We start from the raw sequence: 18,211 nt of genomic DNA on the forward strand, positions 1-18,211 counted from the left end.
AAAGTTCGTGGATTCGTTAATAACCCTTATTGTACTTAACATCCAACGTATCAGTAGAATGAAACGCTTCAGCATAATGATATTAATCTATAATCATATGATGCCTTAAAAAGTTAAAAAAACTTAATTGAAGCTGCTTGAAATGGTAATTGGTAATGCAAGTCTGTGGATCGTTTGTGCTCTGTGGTAGCCTATACGTCTTTTGTATGGCGAGGCCAACATAAAAGCCCTAAAGCTATCAATGGCCATTCATTTTGTCGCGTGTCATGCGTTTGAAGTAAACGTCAGTTTTTTCCCCTCATTTTCAAAAATGTTACTATAGTCTTGTGCAACTGCATATATTGTTGTCCACAATTTCTATTCAACAAAATATAAATTAATTTAAAATACGAGCAAAATTACTCTCCACGATGTCTGTCTACATAGTCCAGATGATCGTTTCCAGAAAAGAAGTGCTTAGTCAACAAATAAGCTAGAACTTTATCATATACTTTGTGTGGGTACAGGTAGCCTAGCTGCTGCACGCTGTGATTTTTTTGTGAAATCTAAAAAGGTCCAGAAGTCATGTGTTGTCCATAGTGTATGCGTCAACACAGAAAAGCTTTCCCAAGCATTGGGTCTATTCACAAAGAAGTGTGGAAAATCAGGCAGATAGGATACTGGGACAGGAGGCGTTCCTCTGATTCTCCTCGCTCTCTTTGAAAGGACATCTGTAAGAATTACACACAGCCACAACCCTGCTTAAATTGTCATTTTTAAAAATTCTATGCAACAGAAATAACGCAATTATAATTTTGTTACAACGTATTCTGTGTACATAAGGCATGATTCTCCTTTCTAATGATTTCATTGATCATTACGTTAAACACAAACATTTTCGATGGTGCTACTTTTGCACAAGAGAATTACTGTTTGTAAACCCGTTTTATGACATTATTTGTAGGCTTTTCTAAAAAGTTTTCAATATTTCTAACATGACCCAAACCCATCTTAAATTTTACGTAACATACTGATTTACAAGTGCTTCTGCAAAATCTTTCTTGATGCTCAATTTATGCAATCATCTGCTGGGCAATCACGATTTTAAGACCTAGAAATTACCATTAAAGTTTTATCTAATTTATCTTTAAATCATGTTTAAATATTTAAAAAATGTTAAATGTATAGTTGATAACAACAAAGTGGTGTCATGATTGATTCAGAAAAATGTATAAAATTGTAAATGACCAGGGCTGCGTTCTCCGAAACTACCTTAACGCTACGTCGTTCTTAAGTTGTACCTTAAGCTGTACCTTATCGCTAATACGTGTTTTCCGAAACGTTCTTAGTTACGTATCACTTCTGTAAGTCGTTCGTTCGGAAGGTTGGTCTGGAGCGCTCTTAGATATACCTTATCCCACATGATCTCCACTAGGGGCCATTACTTTCATAAAAGCTTACATTGTAGTCTATATAACTAAATATTTGTAAAAAAAAAATGCAATACACTCCGTGTTTAATTAGGAAAAACATTTTATATTTAAATAATAAAACATTTTCATAATTAGACATCATTACATTGATGGTTGTTAGATTTTTAATTATGTTTTCCAAAGGGACATCAACTGCGAACTATTAAATGCTACAGGATTAAGAAACTATTTAAAAAATATATTTTGGGTTATGGAGTTGGTGAAACTGGCAGCTATACAGCGAATCCTACTATTTCATTTGTGCATTTCATATCCGTTAAATCGTAGTCTAACGGCTAGTATTTTAGCTGCATAAATAATTCGGGTAAAATTACAAAAAATAATTATGATTATTAATTTTAATTCGACTTTGCATCGAAGTTTTTTAATGTTTTATAACTTTGAGGCAACTGCATGCCATATTCTTTATAACATTCAAAATAAACTGTGCACTTGATTACTGCTTGTATAGTCTAAGGTCAACAAAATTTCCACATTAAAACTAATCAAAAATCTAAAGCAATCATACTATATATTTATAGGCTATTATATAATATTTGATTTGTTATATTTAGACAGACAGGCTCCAGAAATGCGTCCATTAAGGTTTATCCACATTGTTAACGCGCTGCTTGTGCATACAGTGTCCAAGCACAATAAACGCGTGAACTAATGAACAACAGCAGTTTGTTTTTATATGCACAGCCAAGTACTTGCACAACCCACTTTATTCCCCTGTGCAACGCACTTATTGGGAACCCCTAATATAAATGATCCTTTCAAGGCATAGCGGATGAATTGGAGCAGTTTAAACATGATACGTTTGGAAATAAAGTTGCGGGTTTTGCACGGGTTTGATATAAAATATAGAAGGTTGAATTTAGTTGTTTGCAATTTGAAATATTTTTTACCAGATATTCCTAATAAATTGAACTTGAACTATTTCTAAAATGTTTATTTAATAAAGAACACCGCTATCTCATAACGCAGCGAAACCTATTACATGAAGTGAATAATTGATTGTCGAGCAATCGATATCAACCTATTCAGAACCTCCACCATGGACAGCACCCGCTAAGGTCGAACTTAAGAAGGTTTACCTTAAGCAACATCCTAAGGCAGTGATTCCCAACCGGGGGTACGCGTACCCCAGGGGGTACGTGAAGAGTTTCCAGGGGGTACGCGAAAAGATTTACATTTTGCTTTGATCTCATTTACATTTAATAAAAATGTATTTCGTTTGTCCAGTCATTGACATACGATTGATTTTTGTGAGGAAAGCATTGTAAAAAGAACAACTTTGTAATTTAAATCTTATCATTAATATAATTAGCCGTCAAGAGAAATGCGCTGCATGATCCAAAACGCAATAGCGATGTCCAACTCAAGAACGATCTGACTATTTTTAATGAACCTGAATAGTTTCTAAAGACACAAAGTTTATTAACTATAATTAATGTTTAAATAATGTTATAATATTCATTCCCGCTGCTGTTGCATTTTTAAATTATGCAAAAAAAACTTTTGCATTGTTTTTGGCTAACATATTTTGTCCCGTATGATGTCTTTTGTATTTTTAGAGAATGCCTTCACACATTTTGTTTCTCTTTATATTTGAACAGAATAATTTAACTTATTTGCACACTTTAATTATCAGTAACTTAAATTGAGAGTTTAGTAAATTTAGGGCATTTACTAAAAAGGACATGAGAGCTCAATTCCAAATAAGCGCCAGAGTTTAAAATTTGCGTGTGATTTACTACAAAGGCGCAAATAAAATACACAGCCACAATAATGACATAAGCACATTTCTCTAATGACCACTGCAATCTACTAAGAGCAGCGCAAATTAGTACAGGGTCGCAAATAAGAGACCTCGGCGGGCCATCGCAATAAAAATGCAGACTGCGGAGTGTGAAATTCCAGTAAAAGTACACTATGAACCGGAGGACGAAAGATGAAGGGTAAAATAAGTTTTGAAATACCTGATTTTACTTCTCCTCGTGACTTCTCCTCCTCTTTTCTCCATCATTAAAGATAGCATGGCTTGGCAAACTATATTTATTTTAAAGTATGTTCCTCTGGCAAAATGTAATACTCTCCTCGCATTAATGTTAATGTAGGAAAACTTCCACAAATGCATATGCAATAAGGTCGCAAAAATAACACCTTTACAGAGCTAAATATCTATTGCGTGTCTTTAGTAAGTTCAGTCGTTATTTAACGCCAAAATTATGGTTTGCGCAAGCTGTTAGTAAATCTGGCCCTTAAAGGGGTCATATAATGAATTTTTTTAATTTGTAAAATAAGTCTTTGGCATTCCCAGAGTCCATATGTGAAGTTTTATCTCAAAACACAGATAATTAATTATAGCATGTCAAAATGTGCCGTTTTTGGGTGTGTCTTTTAAAATGCAAATGAGCTGATAAAATGCAAACACTGATCGCAATGGTAGTGGTTTGTTGAAATAAACATGCTTCATCAGTCAGTGCTTTTTACTTTAGTGTTTAAAATTAATTAATTAATTAAAATTACACTGTAAAAAATGTCTGTAGAAATTACAGTATTAATGGGTATTACTGGCAACTAGCTGCCAGTAACTTACTGTAGATTTTACATTTATGTTATTTACTGGCAACATTTTGTTTTAAGTTAAATGAACATGAAACATTTTCAGACTTTATCTTCTACAGTAAGTTACTGGCAACCAGCTGCAAAATTACAGCAAATTTTTTACAGTGTACTTATTATTTGTCTTTAAAACACAACTTTGGTTAAGTTTCCATGAAGGGGTACTTGAGCCTTACTGATAGGGCTGTGGGGGTACTTAGGGCTAAAAAGGTTGGGAACCACTGTCCTAAGTCATAAACATCTTACAGACATCTTCTAAATGTCTATATGACCTCTATCAGGAAAAACGTATTGCAGATGAGCAAACACAAAAAAACGCATCTTTCAGATATAAATGCAAAGTTAGCAGGCAGACTGCGAAGTTAGACAGCAGAGGCACTGTTAGCAACACCCGAATGGCACTCAGTGGGATAGCAGTCACCTTGAGGATATGCTCATTAGAGGGGTATATTGTCACTTTGTTCACCCATTGAGACCTCTGCTGTGCGGAACCGGAGGATGAACCGTGAAACCAGAGACGAATAGTTTCAATGGTGTGACCCAGCGTGGCATATGCCGTCACTAACCGAACGCTGACACTAACAAATTGCAGATTTCATACTAATTTTCTCTTTCTGAGAAAAACTTATGCCACCCACGCGACTCCTATGTGTGGCTGCCATATTGCAACACGTCCTCGTTTGTAACAAACACACCCCAAAACGAAACAATTATAGTTATTTTATTCGCTTATATTATTTGTTCATTCTGCCATAACTACATATACCGTGCAATGTTTAGCCACTTTGGGTGCTTAAAAATAAGAAGGCTTTTAAGAAAAACAGTTATAATTGTGAATGGACATAAACCTACTTTAACATCTACATTTATTAATTTAGCTTTTATCCAAAGCGACGAGGAAGCATTTAACATTTTGCTTAAAGAGTTAGCAAAACTAGCTTACAACCACGAATAGTAGTAAATACAGAGAAGATGTGGACAACGTGAGCAGGGCCTACAGGACAATCTGATTTCACAATCATTATGAAACAGAACAAACTAATAAATTAAATGTATAAGAACTGTGGAAACCAATCTCCACGATGCTAGCATTAATCGCCTACCAAGGACAAAAGCTAATTTAGGTCAATTACGTTTTTAGTAAGGAATCCAATGTGCCGAAGTAGCCTACTGTGTTATTAATTTCGTTTTCAATAAAATAACTATATCTGTTTCATCTAATATTTAAAAAATTAAAGTCATTATAATGCAAGCTTTAACTACTAGTTTTTAATCACAGTAACCGTCATTTTTAAAGAACATTAATCAATAGGCTTACAATTTAAAAATTATCCAATGTCGAAACCTATTGTAGCTTTAAAACGCTGCGAAAATATTATTTTATAACAGGGTCCTCAAGTTATTCGTGCTTACGAACGTGTTGGCGTGTAACTGGTGCAGCGAAGTAACAACGTCAGATACTTTGCAACTCAAAGAGCATCAATAGACTAGATTTGGTGCTTAACAATGAGAAAGGCCCCTTTGTCTCGAGTTCCTGAGTGAAAAGCTTCACAAAGCTGCCATCCTTCACCGAGTTTTAAAGTTACTTTCTACTAATTCATTTCAACCCTTCAGAAAACCCAAAGCAATGTTAATGTGCCGTTCTGTTTTTTTTACAGACAGTAGCCGAAGTGTACACAGTCAAACACAAGCCATTGGACGCTTAAGCTAAAGTACTTCGCAATGCAGTATAGTCTATAGAAATTCATGAAATAACATGTTTGATCAGACAAACAATAATAGTGTTGTCGCGTGTCATTTTATGCCTTGTTTTCTTTGTGAAGATAAGCTGTATGTTGAATTGCACATTTTATAACATAAGATCTTAACATATTAAGTTAGACTTTTGCAACAAACTTTCTGGAAATGTATTTGTTATTGTTGCAGTTTGGATTCGGAATGATTTTTCTCCATATAACCACATTTTATATAAAAAAATTCAAAAATATGTAATGTTCATGAAATAAAAAACTCTTTGGTAATGACAGATTTAGATTTTTAAACCACGTGTATTTTGTTTGGTGTTTAGAAAATAGTACGGACAAAATAAAAAACCCCAAATATATTTAACTTGTGACAGTTTGTTAAATTTCAACTGTTTTGCATTAACTGTCTTGCATTTTATAACTTACAATGATGTCCTTTTTCAGATATATTAGAAATAAATCGACTGCATTACGAAATTTACATAGAAATCTACAATCTTGAGTCCTATAGTGAAATATAAAAAACGAATTTTAGCACGAAAGCCTCAAAAGTTGTAGCCTTCTTCGGTGTTAATTTCGCTGTCATTTTGAGCTCAGCTGATTCTTTTAGTCACCTTGAGTTTTGTATTTACATGTTAACGGTGAATGGAAGCCTTTTGAAAAGAAACGTTTATTGCAGTAATTGAATAATTGCTTCACTAATTGTTGTTAACAAGTCATAGAATACTCCACTCACTACAGGATCTTCTAACTAAGCACGCATGATAAAAGGCAGTTAGGGTTAATCAGTTACATGTGGAGAAAAGAGAAAGCGCTTTCAGCTTTTGATAAACATGCGCTTAACCTTTACCGCAGGCTGTTATTATGCCAAACGCGAGCACAAGTTGTCCCTGTCTCATTGAATATGAAAACGAGTAAAGGGTGAACTGTCTTATGGAACATGGCAATAAAGTGATTCTATACCATATAAGCTTTGTGTGTGTGTGTGTGTGTGCGCGCGCGCGTGTGTAAAGTATCTTTATTATTTAATCTACAAAACATAGACTTTTCTCACAATACCGTGACCAAATGAGATGATTTGGTGTTAAATTAACAGTTAAATATCTGGTGTAAATGAGGACACACGGGCTCTAATGGTAGAACATCGGCAACACTGAGCGTGAAACTGATGCTCAATTCAGTGTCCGAGAAGCACAAAAGAGAGTTGCGTTGCTCCGATTTCATACTGATTTTGCGCCTTTTTACGCTTTGAAAGAGAAAACCCTGTAGTGTTTTGTACCAATTTTTTGGTCATCAAAAACAATTGAACCTCGGATTAAATATAACAAACAAGCATGTGCACCTGCTTTTTACACCACCGTAACGGCATACAATTTTTATTGTGCTCACAGAATTGCCCAAAATACTGATCCGGAATCCTCGATATTGCAACTTTACTAATTGAAATTTTCATGCCTCTTTATATTTTTGATATTTTTTATTAAGAGAGATTAATAAAGGCAAAGTTTCAAAATAGGCTATTTGACATACATCCAAATTCTTTAGGCGGGAAAATCGTTTTTGTCCTTATTACACCCAAATTAATATTTTGCAATTTATACTTTAAGCATTTCACAAAGTGTATATTTTTAATTTATAAAACACAATAGGCCCGAGAAAGATCAATCACCTCTCTATACATATATATACTGCAGTCTTTTCACTGCCTTCTAAAGGATCTTGACTTGAGCTGCTGGCATGTTAATGCGCGGCCATCCTGCCTTCACATCATTTGTTCCCTCTGTATAAATACAGCTATTGTACGGTGAGGTCGCATCAAGCGAATAAAGCAAGTCTTAAAGCTATCAATGGACATTTATTCACCCTGTCGCGTGTCCTAAGTTTAAAGGAATCCCTGGTTCTGCGCATGTGCAGCATATTCAGATTTCGACCCAATAGTTTGTTCCTTTTCATAATACATAAGAAAACCGCAATGTGTTGCAATGGCATAAAACGCAATCAGGTTATAATATACCCCCATGTATAATGATATACCTGATTGCACCATAATATGGAACGTTATATTATGGTGGCTTTATAATCTCTCAATGGTTGAAAAGTATTAATATTTTGTATAACGCCAACGGGTCGTTTTCGTGTAGTGGCTGTGGACACTAAAGAAGCTTTACCTGAAAAAGGCTCTCGTTTCTATTAAAACTTTGTCAAATGGGGGGCACCTTAAGCAGACCCTGTAAGATATTCCCAAGGACTGGATCTATTGATGGGGAAGTGTGGAAAATCAGGCGGATAGGATCCTCGGACAGGAGGCGTTCCTCTGATTCTCCTCGCTCTGGTCTTTGAAGGGACATCTGTGTGAATTCTGCTTCTCTTTGACACTACGTTATCAAACCTAAAAACATAAACATCTCTGCTTGTAGAATGACTATCTACAGACTACCAAAGAACCCATAGCCCTTTAGAAAGTCTTGCTTTGGTTTGAAATATCCTGACATTTTAATTCAGTTAAGATTATTCTCCGTACTTATTGGCAGAAAATTGCCACCGTGTGAAGACACGAAAAAGATTTCCACGGTGAGGCCTGTCCCTACGTGGCGTGAAACTTTAGGATAAAGGGATGAATGGGCAAAACTAATTTCTCCACAGCTCGCCTGCTTTTCGTAACACTTGCCATTTAACGGTGCTTCTGTAACATTCTGTACTTTTTACCCCACACGACGATCGTTTAAAACTAGTTCGTATTTTTATGTCCATATTTAGTTTTAAAATGTTTAGTTATAAAGCTTACTTATTCAAAAAACAATTACATTGGAAATAGCCAAATTATAGCATCATGCGTTAGTAAACGTTTCCATTTCATCTGAATAAACTTTTACTTTTAAACTTCTATTTTACCTTTTAAACTTCTACCTTTACTATTTGCAAATAGTTCAGATATCAAAAAGTTATATTAGAAGATAAACTTTTTGCTGATTGGCTGTCCAGCGGAGTGAAGCTAAATTGATGTCTTTTGTTGCGCACCAATGATGTGCACAGTGCATTGAGATGTTAAACGAGTCTCTCTTTATAAGGCAACACACCCGGGCGAATTCCTTCACTCCACAAGCACATCAAGCATTTTACAGGAAAATGGCTGCAAAATCGGAAAGCGTCGTTACAGCAAAAGTTCAGCCCGTAAAAAAGGTAATAAATTCGGTTACGTGGATTATATCGAATAGATAGTTTATAAAATGTTTTACACTGTGTTTATAGTTTATGATATGATACCTAAATAATTTTGTCCTTCAGGTTTCCAAACCACTGATGGAAAAGAAAAGAAGGGCACGAATCAATAAATGTTTAAATCAGCTGAAAATTCTCCTGGAAACCGTCTATTCTAACAATGTAAGCAAACATTTTAACTTTTTAAAAAGATTAAATATCTTTTTTCTCTTTTAGATTACGCCCGTGATTTAAATTCTAGCGCAATAGTTTTTAATCTCTGTCTCAAACGTGATGTTTTAATAAACATTTGTTGTATTGTTTAGATACGCAAACGAAAATTGGAAAAGGCTGATATTTTGGAACTGACTGTGAAGCATCTGAAATATCTGCAAAACACAGGAAGAGGTTTGTGTCGCACTAAAAATAGTAGTCATTCTTACACAACTTCAAGAGTTTGGACACATTTTGCTGAATTTGTGCTTGAATCTTTTAAACTAATGGCTCATGCTTAAATGCTTGACTTATTTCATTATTATTCATGAATGATTGGAAAACACTTGCACATACTAAATGTGGATTTCTGTCAATAGGAACCTCTATATACTGTGACACTCCTGAATACCAAGCTGGCTACAGAAGTTGTCTTGCTGGTGTCAGTCATTATCTTATCATGTCGGACACAGACCGGGAATCACAGTCGATCCTGGCCAATCTTACGAACGGACTTACAGGATCCAGAGATCTTCATTTCAGTACCGCGGAGAGCGACGCGTCAAACGTACACCGTCTATCGCGCCAAACAAACGCTCCTTGCCACAAAATTCAGCTACATTTAGACACATATTCGTCGAAGAGGATGGAGATTTGTGATGCAGAGAGAATATCCTTCGCACAGGTTGGAACCCCTAGATCCAAGATAAAGAAAACCAGACACGCCAGCCTTAAAAATGCAAATGTTGATCAGCAAAATGTTGGGGGATTGAAACTGAATTATTGGCGGCCATGGTAAAATGTTAATACTGTATGTTTATAAGAATATGTTAATAATTTTTTCATGCACTGTATATGTAGATCCTATTTTTGTATAGTTATTGCAAATGTTTATTTTAATAATAATAAAAAAATGATTAAATGTGCCCTTTGTACAAATGTATTTACCTACTGTGGCAAAGTCTGCAAACTGAGTTTTCGGCGTCCATATTAAATCTCTACTGTACTTTACTTCCAAAAGCATCGTTAATTAACACGTAAAACTGATCATAAATTACCGAAAAGCCCTAAACTTACGAATTTTACCTTCCCTACTGTATCACAGAAAAACGAGACAAACTATATTAATACGCTGTTTTACATAACAACAGATAAATAAATATGTTGTAAAAGCAATTAATTTACACGACAGACAGAACAAAATAATACCAGAAATTAAGTCTAACTTTAATGGTCTTTTTGATAATGCATTAGCTAATGTAAGTATTCATTTACCATAAACTAATGCTTAACATAAACTAAAAGTTATTGTCGATTTTTTATGGATTCTTATTTTGAAATGTTGCCACAAATGCTAATGTTAATGTATGAGACCTTATTATAAATTGTTACAGTAAAAGTAATTGCAATGCAGATTCAGATGTAATGATCTTGGTAATGATTAAATCAAATTTACAAGAAAGCTGTAAATATAAGTTATCAAAGAAATAAACTGTAACAGTGAGGTTGTATTTGTTAACATTAGTAAATGCATTAGCTAACATGAATTTACAATGAACGATGTAGTTTTTGGCATTTAGACCTATTAGTCTTTGCTAATGATGATTAATGCCATTGCCAATAGTTGTTAATGTTCATTTTGCACTAATGTTAACCGTTTCAACTTTTCATTACAAAAAAAGTTCATGTTAGCTAACGCATTAACTTATGTTAACAAATACAACCTTACTGTAAAATGTTAACGAATAAATAAATAATTGTAGGTTAACAAATGAGATCTGCTTAAATCCTCTTATCTTTTGCAGATTAAAATGTTTTAGGTTCTGAATTTCTCTAAAATATGTAGCTCTATTTAATTTAGTTGATTTGACAAAATATGTGTCTTGTCAGCTTTACATAACAAGAGCACAAACCGCACAGACAAATAGACTGGAGACCTTTGCGCAGCTGAGCCGTGCTGATAAATATACTGCGAACAGAAAGTGACCTAGCGGTCTGAGGAATTGTATCTTGCTCTTACATACATACATATATATATAATATATATTGTACACTTACAAATATACTAGTGCATTGATATTATTATGCCTTCTACATAAAGTACACTTGGAAAATGTTTTTAATTTCCTTATTGTTTTATAGTAAACAAACTTCTAATGATGGATGAACCTTTGGCCACCATTCACCACCTTTAGACCTAAGAGCAGAGTGATTCTAAATTAGTAAAAATTATACAACTTAAATAGAAGAGATCAAGCTACAGTTAGCCTACCACAAGAGCAAAATGGTTATTTGATTCAATAATAAATCATGTTTAAATATTGTTCAACAGAAACAAACGAAAAACTGTTAAACAGTTAATTTTTATTTGTCATCATCCTTTAAACGTGACTTTTAAACTGTGATCACTGAGAGGAAAAGCCACAGTATTATGTGTTCAATTTTTCAATACACCTGCCTGACCCTCTGTTTAAATACCAGAGAGTAAAAACATTTGGAAAGAGTCAGAGATATATTACCGTATATGACATACAATATGAAACACTGTGCTGTATGCAGAGGTTAAAATGTTTGAACCTATGAGATTAAAATAATTTTAACAATAAAAACAATCAGTTTTCACCTTGCACCTTCAGACAAAAATTGGAATAAGTTATTATTAAACTAAACAGGCTTCAATGCATTTGTATTTCAAACTATTCCAAAAACTAACTGAGCTACTGCTACGGTGATCCTTTCCACCTGAAATCTCTCATTTTTATAAGTTTATGCTACATATAATTAATTTATTTGCAACTATGAATTCATAATTCATATTAATTAATTAAACAAAAGATAGGCCATTTTACAAACAATTTGAAATTAGTCAATAAAATATTTTTCCAAATACCAGTCACATCAGACACATTCATTTTAAAGTCATCCTGATGATGTAACATCTGACTGTGTCTCCAGAAGCCTGCAAACATTATAAAAAGGAAGACTCTTATGGATGTCCTCACTGTGTATTATATGTGATTGTGTGTGTGTCCAGAAGCAGGGGGTTAATCCAGCTGGAAATGTCATAAAACGCTACATGATGTGAACCATGTCCAATATAAAGCTGCCCAGGTAGGCTATCAAGCGCCAGTCAATACGCATGTATTTCATCTGGCTGTTAATAATTAGATGCTGACAATAAGATTTTTTTTAACACAAATTAACAAAATGTGAAATTTGTATAGAAAACATGTATATATATATAGTACAATTACAAATTATACAAGTTTTTAATGATAAAGCTCTACTGTACCACAAAAGAATATCCAACTTGTTTTGTTAAATGTGCTGCTGGTTATGGGTGTTTTTGGAAAAATCCTCACATTTTGTTGTGGCCCACCAGACAACAGATATCCATTTCAATCTTCACAAAGCACTTAATGGAAATTATTTTAAAACAATTTTGTGAAACAAAACAGGATTTTACTAGGAGAACCGTGTGCTTTCAAAATATTAACATTTTCAAATTTAAACAATATAATAAAATAGCATAGTTTAACAAAAATAATGAACACCATGCCACACCATTAGAAACAACAAAACACTAAAAATGAGTCTGCTATACCTTCTGTGAGTGGTTATGTGGTGTAAACAAATACTGTGTGACTTCGATTCAGACCCTTTCCACAACTTAGACCTTTGAGGATTTTAAATGCAGGGTCTAAAATGATTACGAACGTTTCTTAAACTCTTTACTGTAATATCAACCCAAATACAGCAAAACAGTGCTATATCAGAAACACATATGCCATATACCATGTTTGATCAATCATCATATCTCAGAGCTCAAGAGCCCATTTTGTAAATTACATCCACTTAACCAAAGTTAGAATACTATTGACCATAGCTGGAGCTATTTAAAAACTGTTCTTTAGTTTGTGGATCCTATAGATTCGGTAGGGAAAGTGATGCAGCCCGACGACGCAGACTGCGAGCTTATAAAATTGTTTGTGCTTCCCTTAATTTCGCCTTTAGACAGGTGCTTCTGATCCGCCCAACCAGGCGCGTCCATCCGTGCTGTCCTCACAGTCAAACAGGACTGATCACCCGTCCGCGCGCTCGGATCCAAGGTAACCATCTCTGACACGCGCTTCGCGTCATGCTTGTGTTCGTGTAATCCCGTCGTGCCCGAGCTCTCGTCGCCGTCCTTCGCTCTTCTCAAAGTATCCTGAGGGTTTTCCGTTAGTGCGGCACACTGGCCGCGCTCAAAGTATCGTCTCAATGCTTGAGGCTCGCGCTCAAAATGCGTGAGCGGGAAATGCGGTAATAAAACGACACGCTGCTCGAACGTCTCGGGTACGAGAGAGACTGCCGAGGCGCGTCGCGGGCTTCGCATCGGACTGGCCAATGGCGTCTCGTCGATGAAATTGATCACTTCGTCGCGGCTGAAGCACTTTAAATCGTCATCATAACGCTCGACTCGCGGAATCTGCTTGAGCGAATGCGAGTCCTCCGAACGTCTCCGTTTGCGGTGAGCGTGGCTCTGCTCGTGGTAAGCTGCCGGACTGCTTCGACGTCTCTCGTGGCGCGGCGAGCTGTACTGCGGGATGCCAATGATGTCCTCCGTGGAGCCCCAGCGGTGCAGGTAAGACGGAATCTGACCGGTGGTCCACATGTCGGTTTCGTCGTGGGAGTATCTTCTTGTAGGCGGCACCTTTAGTAACACAAAGAATAACGACCCGTCAATTTCAAAGAGCAACACTGGACAAATATCTGCTTTCCAGTTTAGACAGCTAGACTACAACACGATGCTAATATACAGTATAGCTGATATTATTAACTATTAGTCTCGTTAACAACAACACAGGCCTGATTTCACTCTAAAGTAGTAACCTATTAGTATTCATATTTTTTATTGTAAATCCCCCTACAAAATGGTAAAGTTGTCGTTGTTTAAATAATAATTTACTCTACAGATAGATACTCACATTCCACATTGTTCTGAGGACTACACGGGAAAGACATAAAAATGGGTTTTTAGTATTTGAAAGAAATTTAAATACTATTTAAAGCATGTAAAGCACAAGCCTTGCACGAAAGCGGCTGATATTGGTTAATGCAGGGATGGGACAGCAGCTTATGGTCCTGTTTACACTTGGTATTAAGTTGCGTTTGGTCAATCGGATCACTAGTGGACGACACTACAGGTGTAAAGGGGTGTAAAACGTTTTGAGCTCTTCCCCTTATGATCACATTCAGAGGTAGTTGAACATTCATTCGACATGATTGCCTACTTTCAACCTATTGATCTAATGTATGATGTACCGAGCACAATGTTTACATCAGACCTGATGTAGTAGGGCTGTGCAATTAAACGTTTTTGATTTTTTCAATTTAATTTTTTGATCTTAACAATTACAACAGCAAGATAATCAATGTAAAACAAGTATTGTGCGATTCATATATTATTGCGTGCTGCTGGACTAATGTGTTTGTAAGGCACTTTGAAGGCACCACTGCTTTGACACATGTAGCCTATTGCAACACTTACACTGCAAAAAATACTTTGCTGCCTTAAAATTTTTTGTTGAATCAACTCGGATTTACAAGTCATTTCAACTTACTATTATTTATCTTGACTAGAGATGAGTTGTTATAACTACAGGTGAGTTGTTATAACTTTTAAAATATAGTTGAAAAAAGTCAACTTAATTTTATAAGTTGTGACAACTCATCTCTGCTGACATGACTTATAAATCTATGTTGATTTAACAAAAAATTTTAAGGCAGCAAAGTATTTTTACAGTGTACTTAATAAAAAGGTTAAATAAATGCATGTTTTCAAAGTCACAGAGAATCACACAGTGTTCGGCGTAGTCTTTCATAATCGTTAATCATAATAATGCATTTTATTTATAATGTGCTTTTCTTAGACCCTAAGGGCTACAATAAAATGTAACAGAATATTGTAATAAAATAAAAACAGAACACTCTAAATTACAATAAGCAGCTAAAGATGAGTCTTTAATGATACAACTTAAGTGGCTGCTTTCAGCCCCTTTCATTTTTGTTTCGTTTTGTGAGGGTGTGAAAGTTGTGTGAGCTTATTGGATTAATTGTTCTAAAATATCTGAGAAAGCTCTTACATATACATGTACAAAACGTTATGCCGCATTTTTACTAACAGCACGAGCATAATATTAGTGTGCATTAACTTTAACCCACCATTTCTCCCACACCAGTTTCAACGACCATCCCCTTGAAGTAATCAGATGTGGTCAAAAGTGACGAATTGAAACCACACCAGGTGTGAATGGGCATGTGTCTTTCTCGTCAACCAAATACCTTCTTAATATCTTAATACCAGGTGTAAACAAGCAAGAGGATCTTCAGGTCTCATCCATATCGTGTTCATGAATGCACTCTGGCCAGCAGAGGGAAGCAAAGCATTAGGCTATTATAAAATTCAACATGGCTCAGAGAATAGAGTTTCATTAAAACACTGATGCTTTTATTTTAATAATAAGTTAGTCTTTAACAGACTACATGGTAGGCTGAAATAAAAGTAGGCCTATTAAAACTTCTAATAATCATTATTTATGTTATGTTATGTTGACAGCTCTTGCTCTTTGCTTCTCTTGTTTTCTGCAATGCTATAGCTCGAATGGTTTGAAAGCAAGGAATAACAGCTTGTACTTCCCAAAAATCATGATGACCTTCTGATACTTAATGGTGATGATGATAATGATGCAAAACACTGGTGAAATTCAAAAAGAACTGTGATTTTGTACTCAAACGATGCCAACAAGTTTGGCACATCGATCTTGAGTTCTTTATCAATAAGCATCAGTGTTTTGTTGCAACATCTTTTTAAAACACAATGATATATATTTTTTGATTTTTCTGAGGAGAAGTTGTTTCATGCAATTTATCGAGCAATAAAATCAGCTATGGAAACTGCAGGGTGTCCAGCAGAGCTTTGGGAAGTGCTAGGCATACACACTTATGGCTTATTCTCCACATTTAACCACAAAGTCCCACATTTTCATACAGCCAGCCAATTATTACAAATAATGATTGAATGGATAAGTCAGGTCAGTTAAAGGTTACATGTTAAGGTTTGTAGTGGGGACTCATTGGCTGTATGTGAAGTAATAATACAAAAGAAGGTTAAAAGTTTGAAGAGCATTACACAGCTCTAAAACCGACTTTATGGTTGGGCATTATTATTTTTTATTACCTCGTAGCACAGGCTTTTAGAAAAAAGACTAATTGTGTTTGAACTGCAACACATCAACTGCACCACAAGTCAGTTATTATTGAAAAAGTTTATTGCTCTTATTGTTTTAATGACTTAAACAAGGCAGGCCTACAGGAATCACCAAAGCTTTTGGTTGCTCATATTTTTTTGATAACACTTTACAATAAGGTTGTATTTGTTAACATTAGTTAATGCATTAGCTTGCATGAACTACAGTAACAATGAACAACACCTCTACAGCATTTATTAATCTTAGTTCATGTTAATTTCAGCATTTAGGAATACACTTTTAAATCAAAAGTTGTAATATTAGTTAGTGCACCATGAACTAAAACAAATAACTGTATTGGCATTATTAAATCATGTTAACAAAGTTAATAATTGTTTTAAAAACTACTGTTCATATTAGCCTATGCCTTTTTTTCATGTTAACAAATACTACCTTTATTGTAAGGTGTTACCTTTTAATGTGCATTTGTGATATCTAAAAAGTTTGATAATGTAAAATGACTGCAGTGAAAGATTATAATCATATAATGTCTCTTTGAGGAGGAGGGCCAAGGCAGCATGCACATTTGTAGTTAATAATAAAGCAATCTGAAAATAAAATCAATGGAAATATACCTGCAAATAGTGCATTTTATCTTCCTGAAGGTCCCTCAATGGAAAACCCTGGAAGCCCCCCCTTTCTAAGGTTGAGAATTCGTACTTGGCAATACGGTCTACCGTCATGATATCAGCAGCGGAGCTATAGTCAAATGGTCTGTCATATATTAAGTCCTGATGAATTCTTCCATCCTGGCTGTTTTCTGCAAACGCAGAAAGCATATATATATGTATGTATCAGGATTAAAAATAAACGTGCTGAAAATACACAGACAGACAGACAGACAGACGAAGGGAGGAGGATAAACTATTCCAGCTTTATTTTTGGGGTCCGCATTAATTTTTTAAAAAATGTTTCGTAGTGAGTATTACGAATGACTGTTGCTGTTTGGCAATGGAGAAAAGCTCCTAGAGCAACGTATTTTTACTAACCTTTTAAAATTGGATTCTCTGAAACAACAACTTAGTTTTTTTGTAAATCATTAAATGCAGTTGTAGGGCAGTGTGAAATGCTGATCTAAAAAATAGCAAAATGGCGACACAGCAGGATGATCAATGAAAATATAGCTTTTAGCACAGGCAGCTTAGCATGCACTCGGGTGAGACACGACAACAACAAACAACCCTTATACATACAACTGAGTTGTGTAACACAAGGCAAACCGTCTGGAAAGAAGCAGAGGACTAGTCAAGTTAAGATCACAAAATCCATCTCTATAGGTAATATTTTATGGGATCACAGAAGCACAACATTTAACATCTGACAGCCTCAGTTTGCTAAATAGGTTGTGATGAAAACTTATCATGTGACCTTGTCTAAAATTTCACTTGGAGAAATTTACCACTGTGACCATAGTTTCTGCTGTTGTTAAGTGATAATTTTCCTGCAGATTCTTTCATTTTTGAGGTACTGAATGAAAATGACATGAGTGATGGCTAATACCACAGTTTTATTCTAGTAACCATAACTGTAGTAACTATAGCGTATTGGCCAATGGTGCAGTTACAAATCTGCAACAAACAGGTCATAAACACGCAATGAGAAGCAATGAGCTGACGCAAAAAGACCACTGTCTTCACATTGTTGAATTATGATTGCTCTGTGCCACCGCTATATTTGAGTAAAG

At 35.2% G+C, this 18,211-nt stretch overlaps 2 protein-coding genes across 5 annotated transcripts in view; one reads left to right on the forward strand and one right to left on the reverse strand.

Annotated features, from left to right (window-relative positions):
• Positions 1-6,908: 6,908 nt before the first annotated feature.
• On the forward strand, positions 6,909-10,164 carry her3 (hairy-related 3). Its single transcript, XM_055168818.2, has 4 exons — positions 6,909-9,007; positions 9,113-9,208; positions 9,352-9,433; positions 9,619-10,164. The coding sequence occupies exons 1-4, from the start codon at positions 8,870-8,872 to the stop codon at positions 10,035-10,037; spliced, it is 735 nt and encodes a 244-aa protein (XP_055024793.2). The 5' UTR covers positions 6,909-8,869; the 3' UTR covers positions 10,038-10,164.
• Positions 10,165-11,587: 1,423 nt separating this feature from the next.
• The window catches only part of gpr153 (G protein-coupled receptor 153), a 42,723-nt gene continuing 36,099 nt past the window's right edge, over positions 11,588-18,211 (reverse strand). For 3 of the 4 annotated variants that reach the window (XM_055168227.2, XM_055168228.2, XM_055168229.2), the window contains exons 5-6: positions 17,103-17,287; positions 11,588-13,931 (exon numbers count right to left, since the gene is read on the reverse strand). In XM_055168227.2, the coding sequence (XP_055024202.1) occupies positions 13,149-13,931; positions 17,103-17,287 (968 nt within the window). In that variant the 3' untranslated portion in view covers positions 11,588-13,148. Of the gene's footprint in view, positions 13,932-14,205; positions 14,226-17,102; positions 17,288-17,720; positions 17,751-18,211 lie in introns of all 4 variants that reach the window. The other variant, XM_073867435.1, reaches the window with a different exon arrangement.

Source organism: Misgurnus anguillicaudatus, chromosome 5, assembly GCF_027580225.2.
Source record: "Misgurnus anguillicaudatus chromosome 5, ASM2758022v2, whole genome shotgun sequence".
Classification (NCBI taxonomy): Eukaryota; Metazoa; Chordata; class Actinopteri; order Cypriniformes; family Cobitidae; genus Misgurnus; species Misgurnus anguillicaudatus.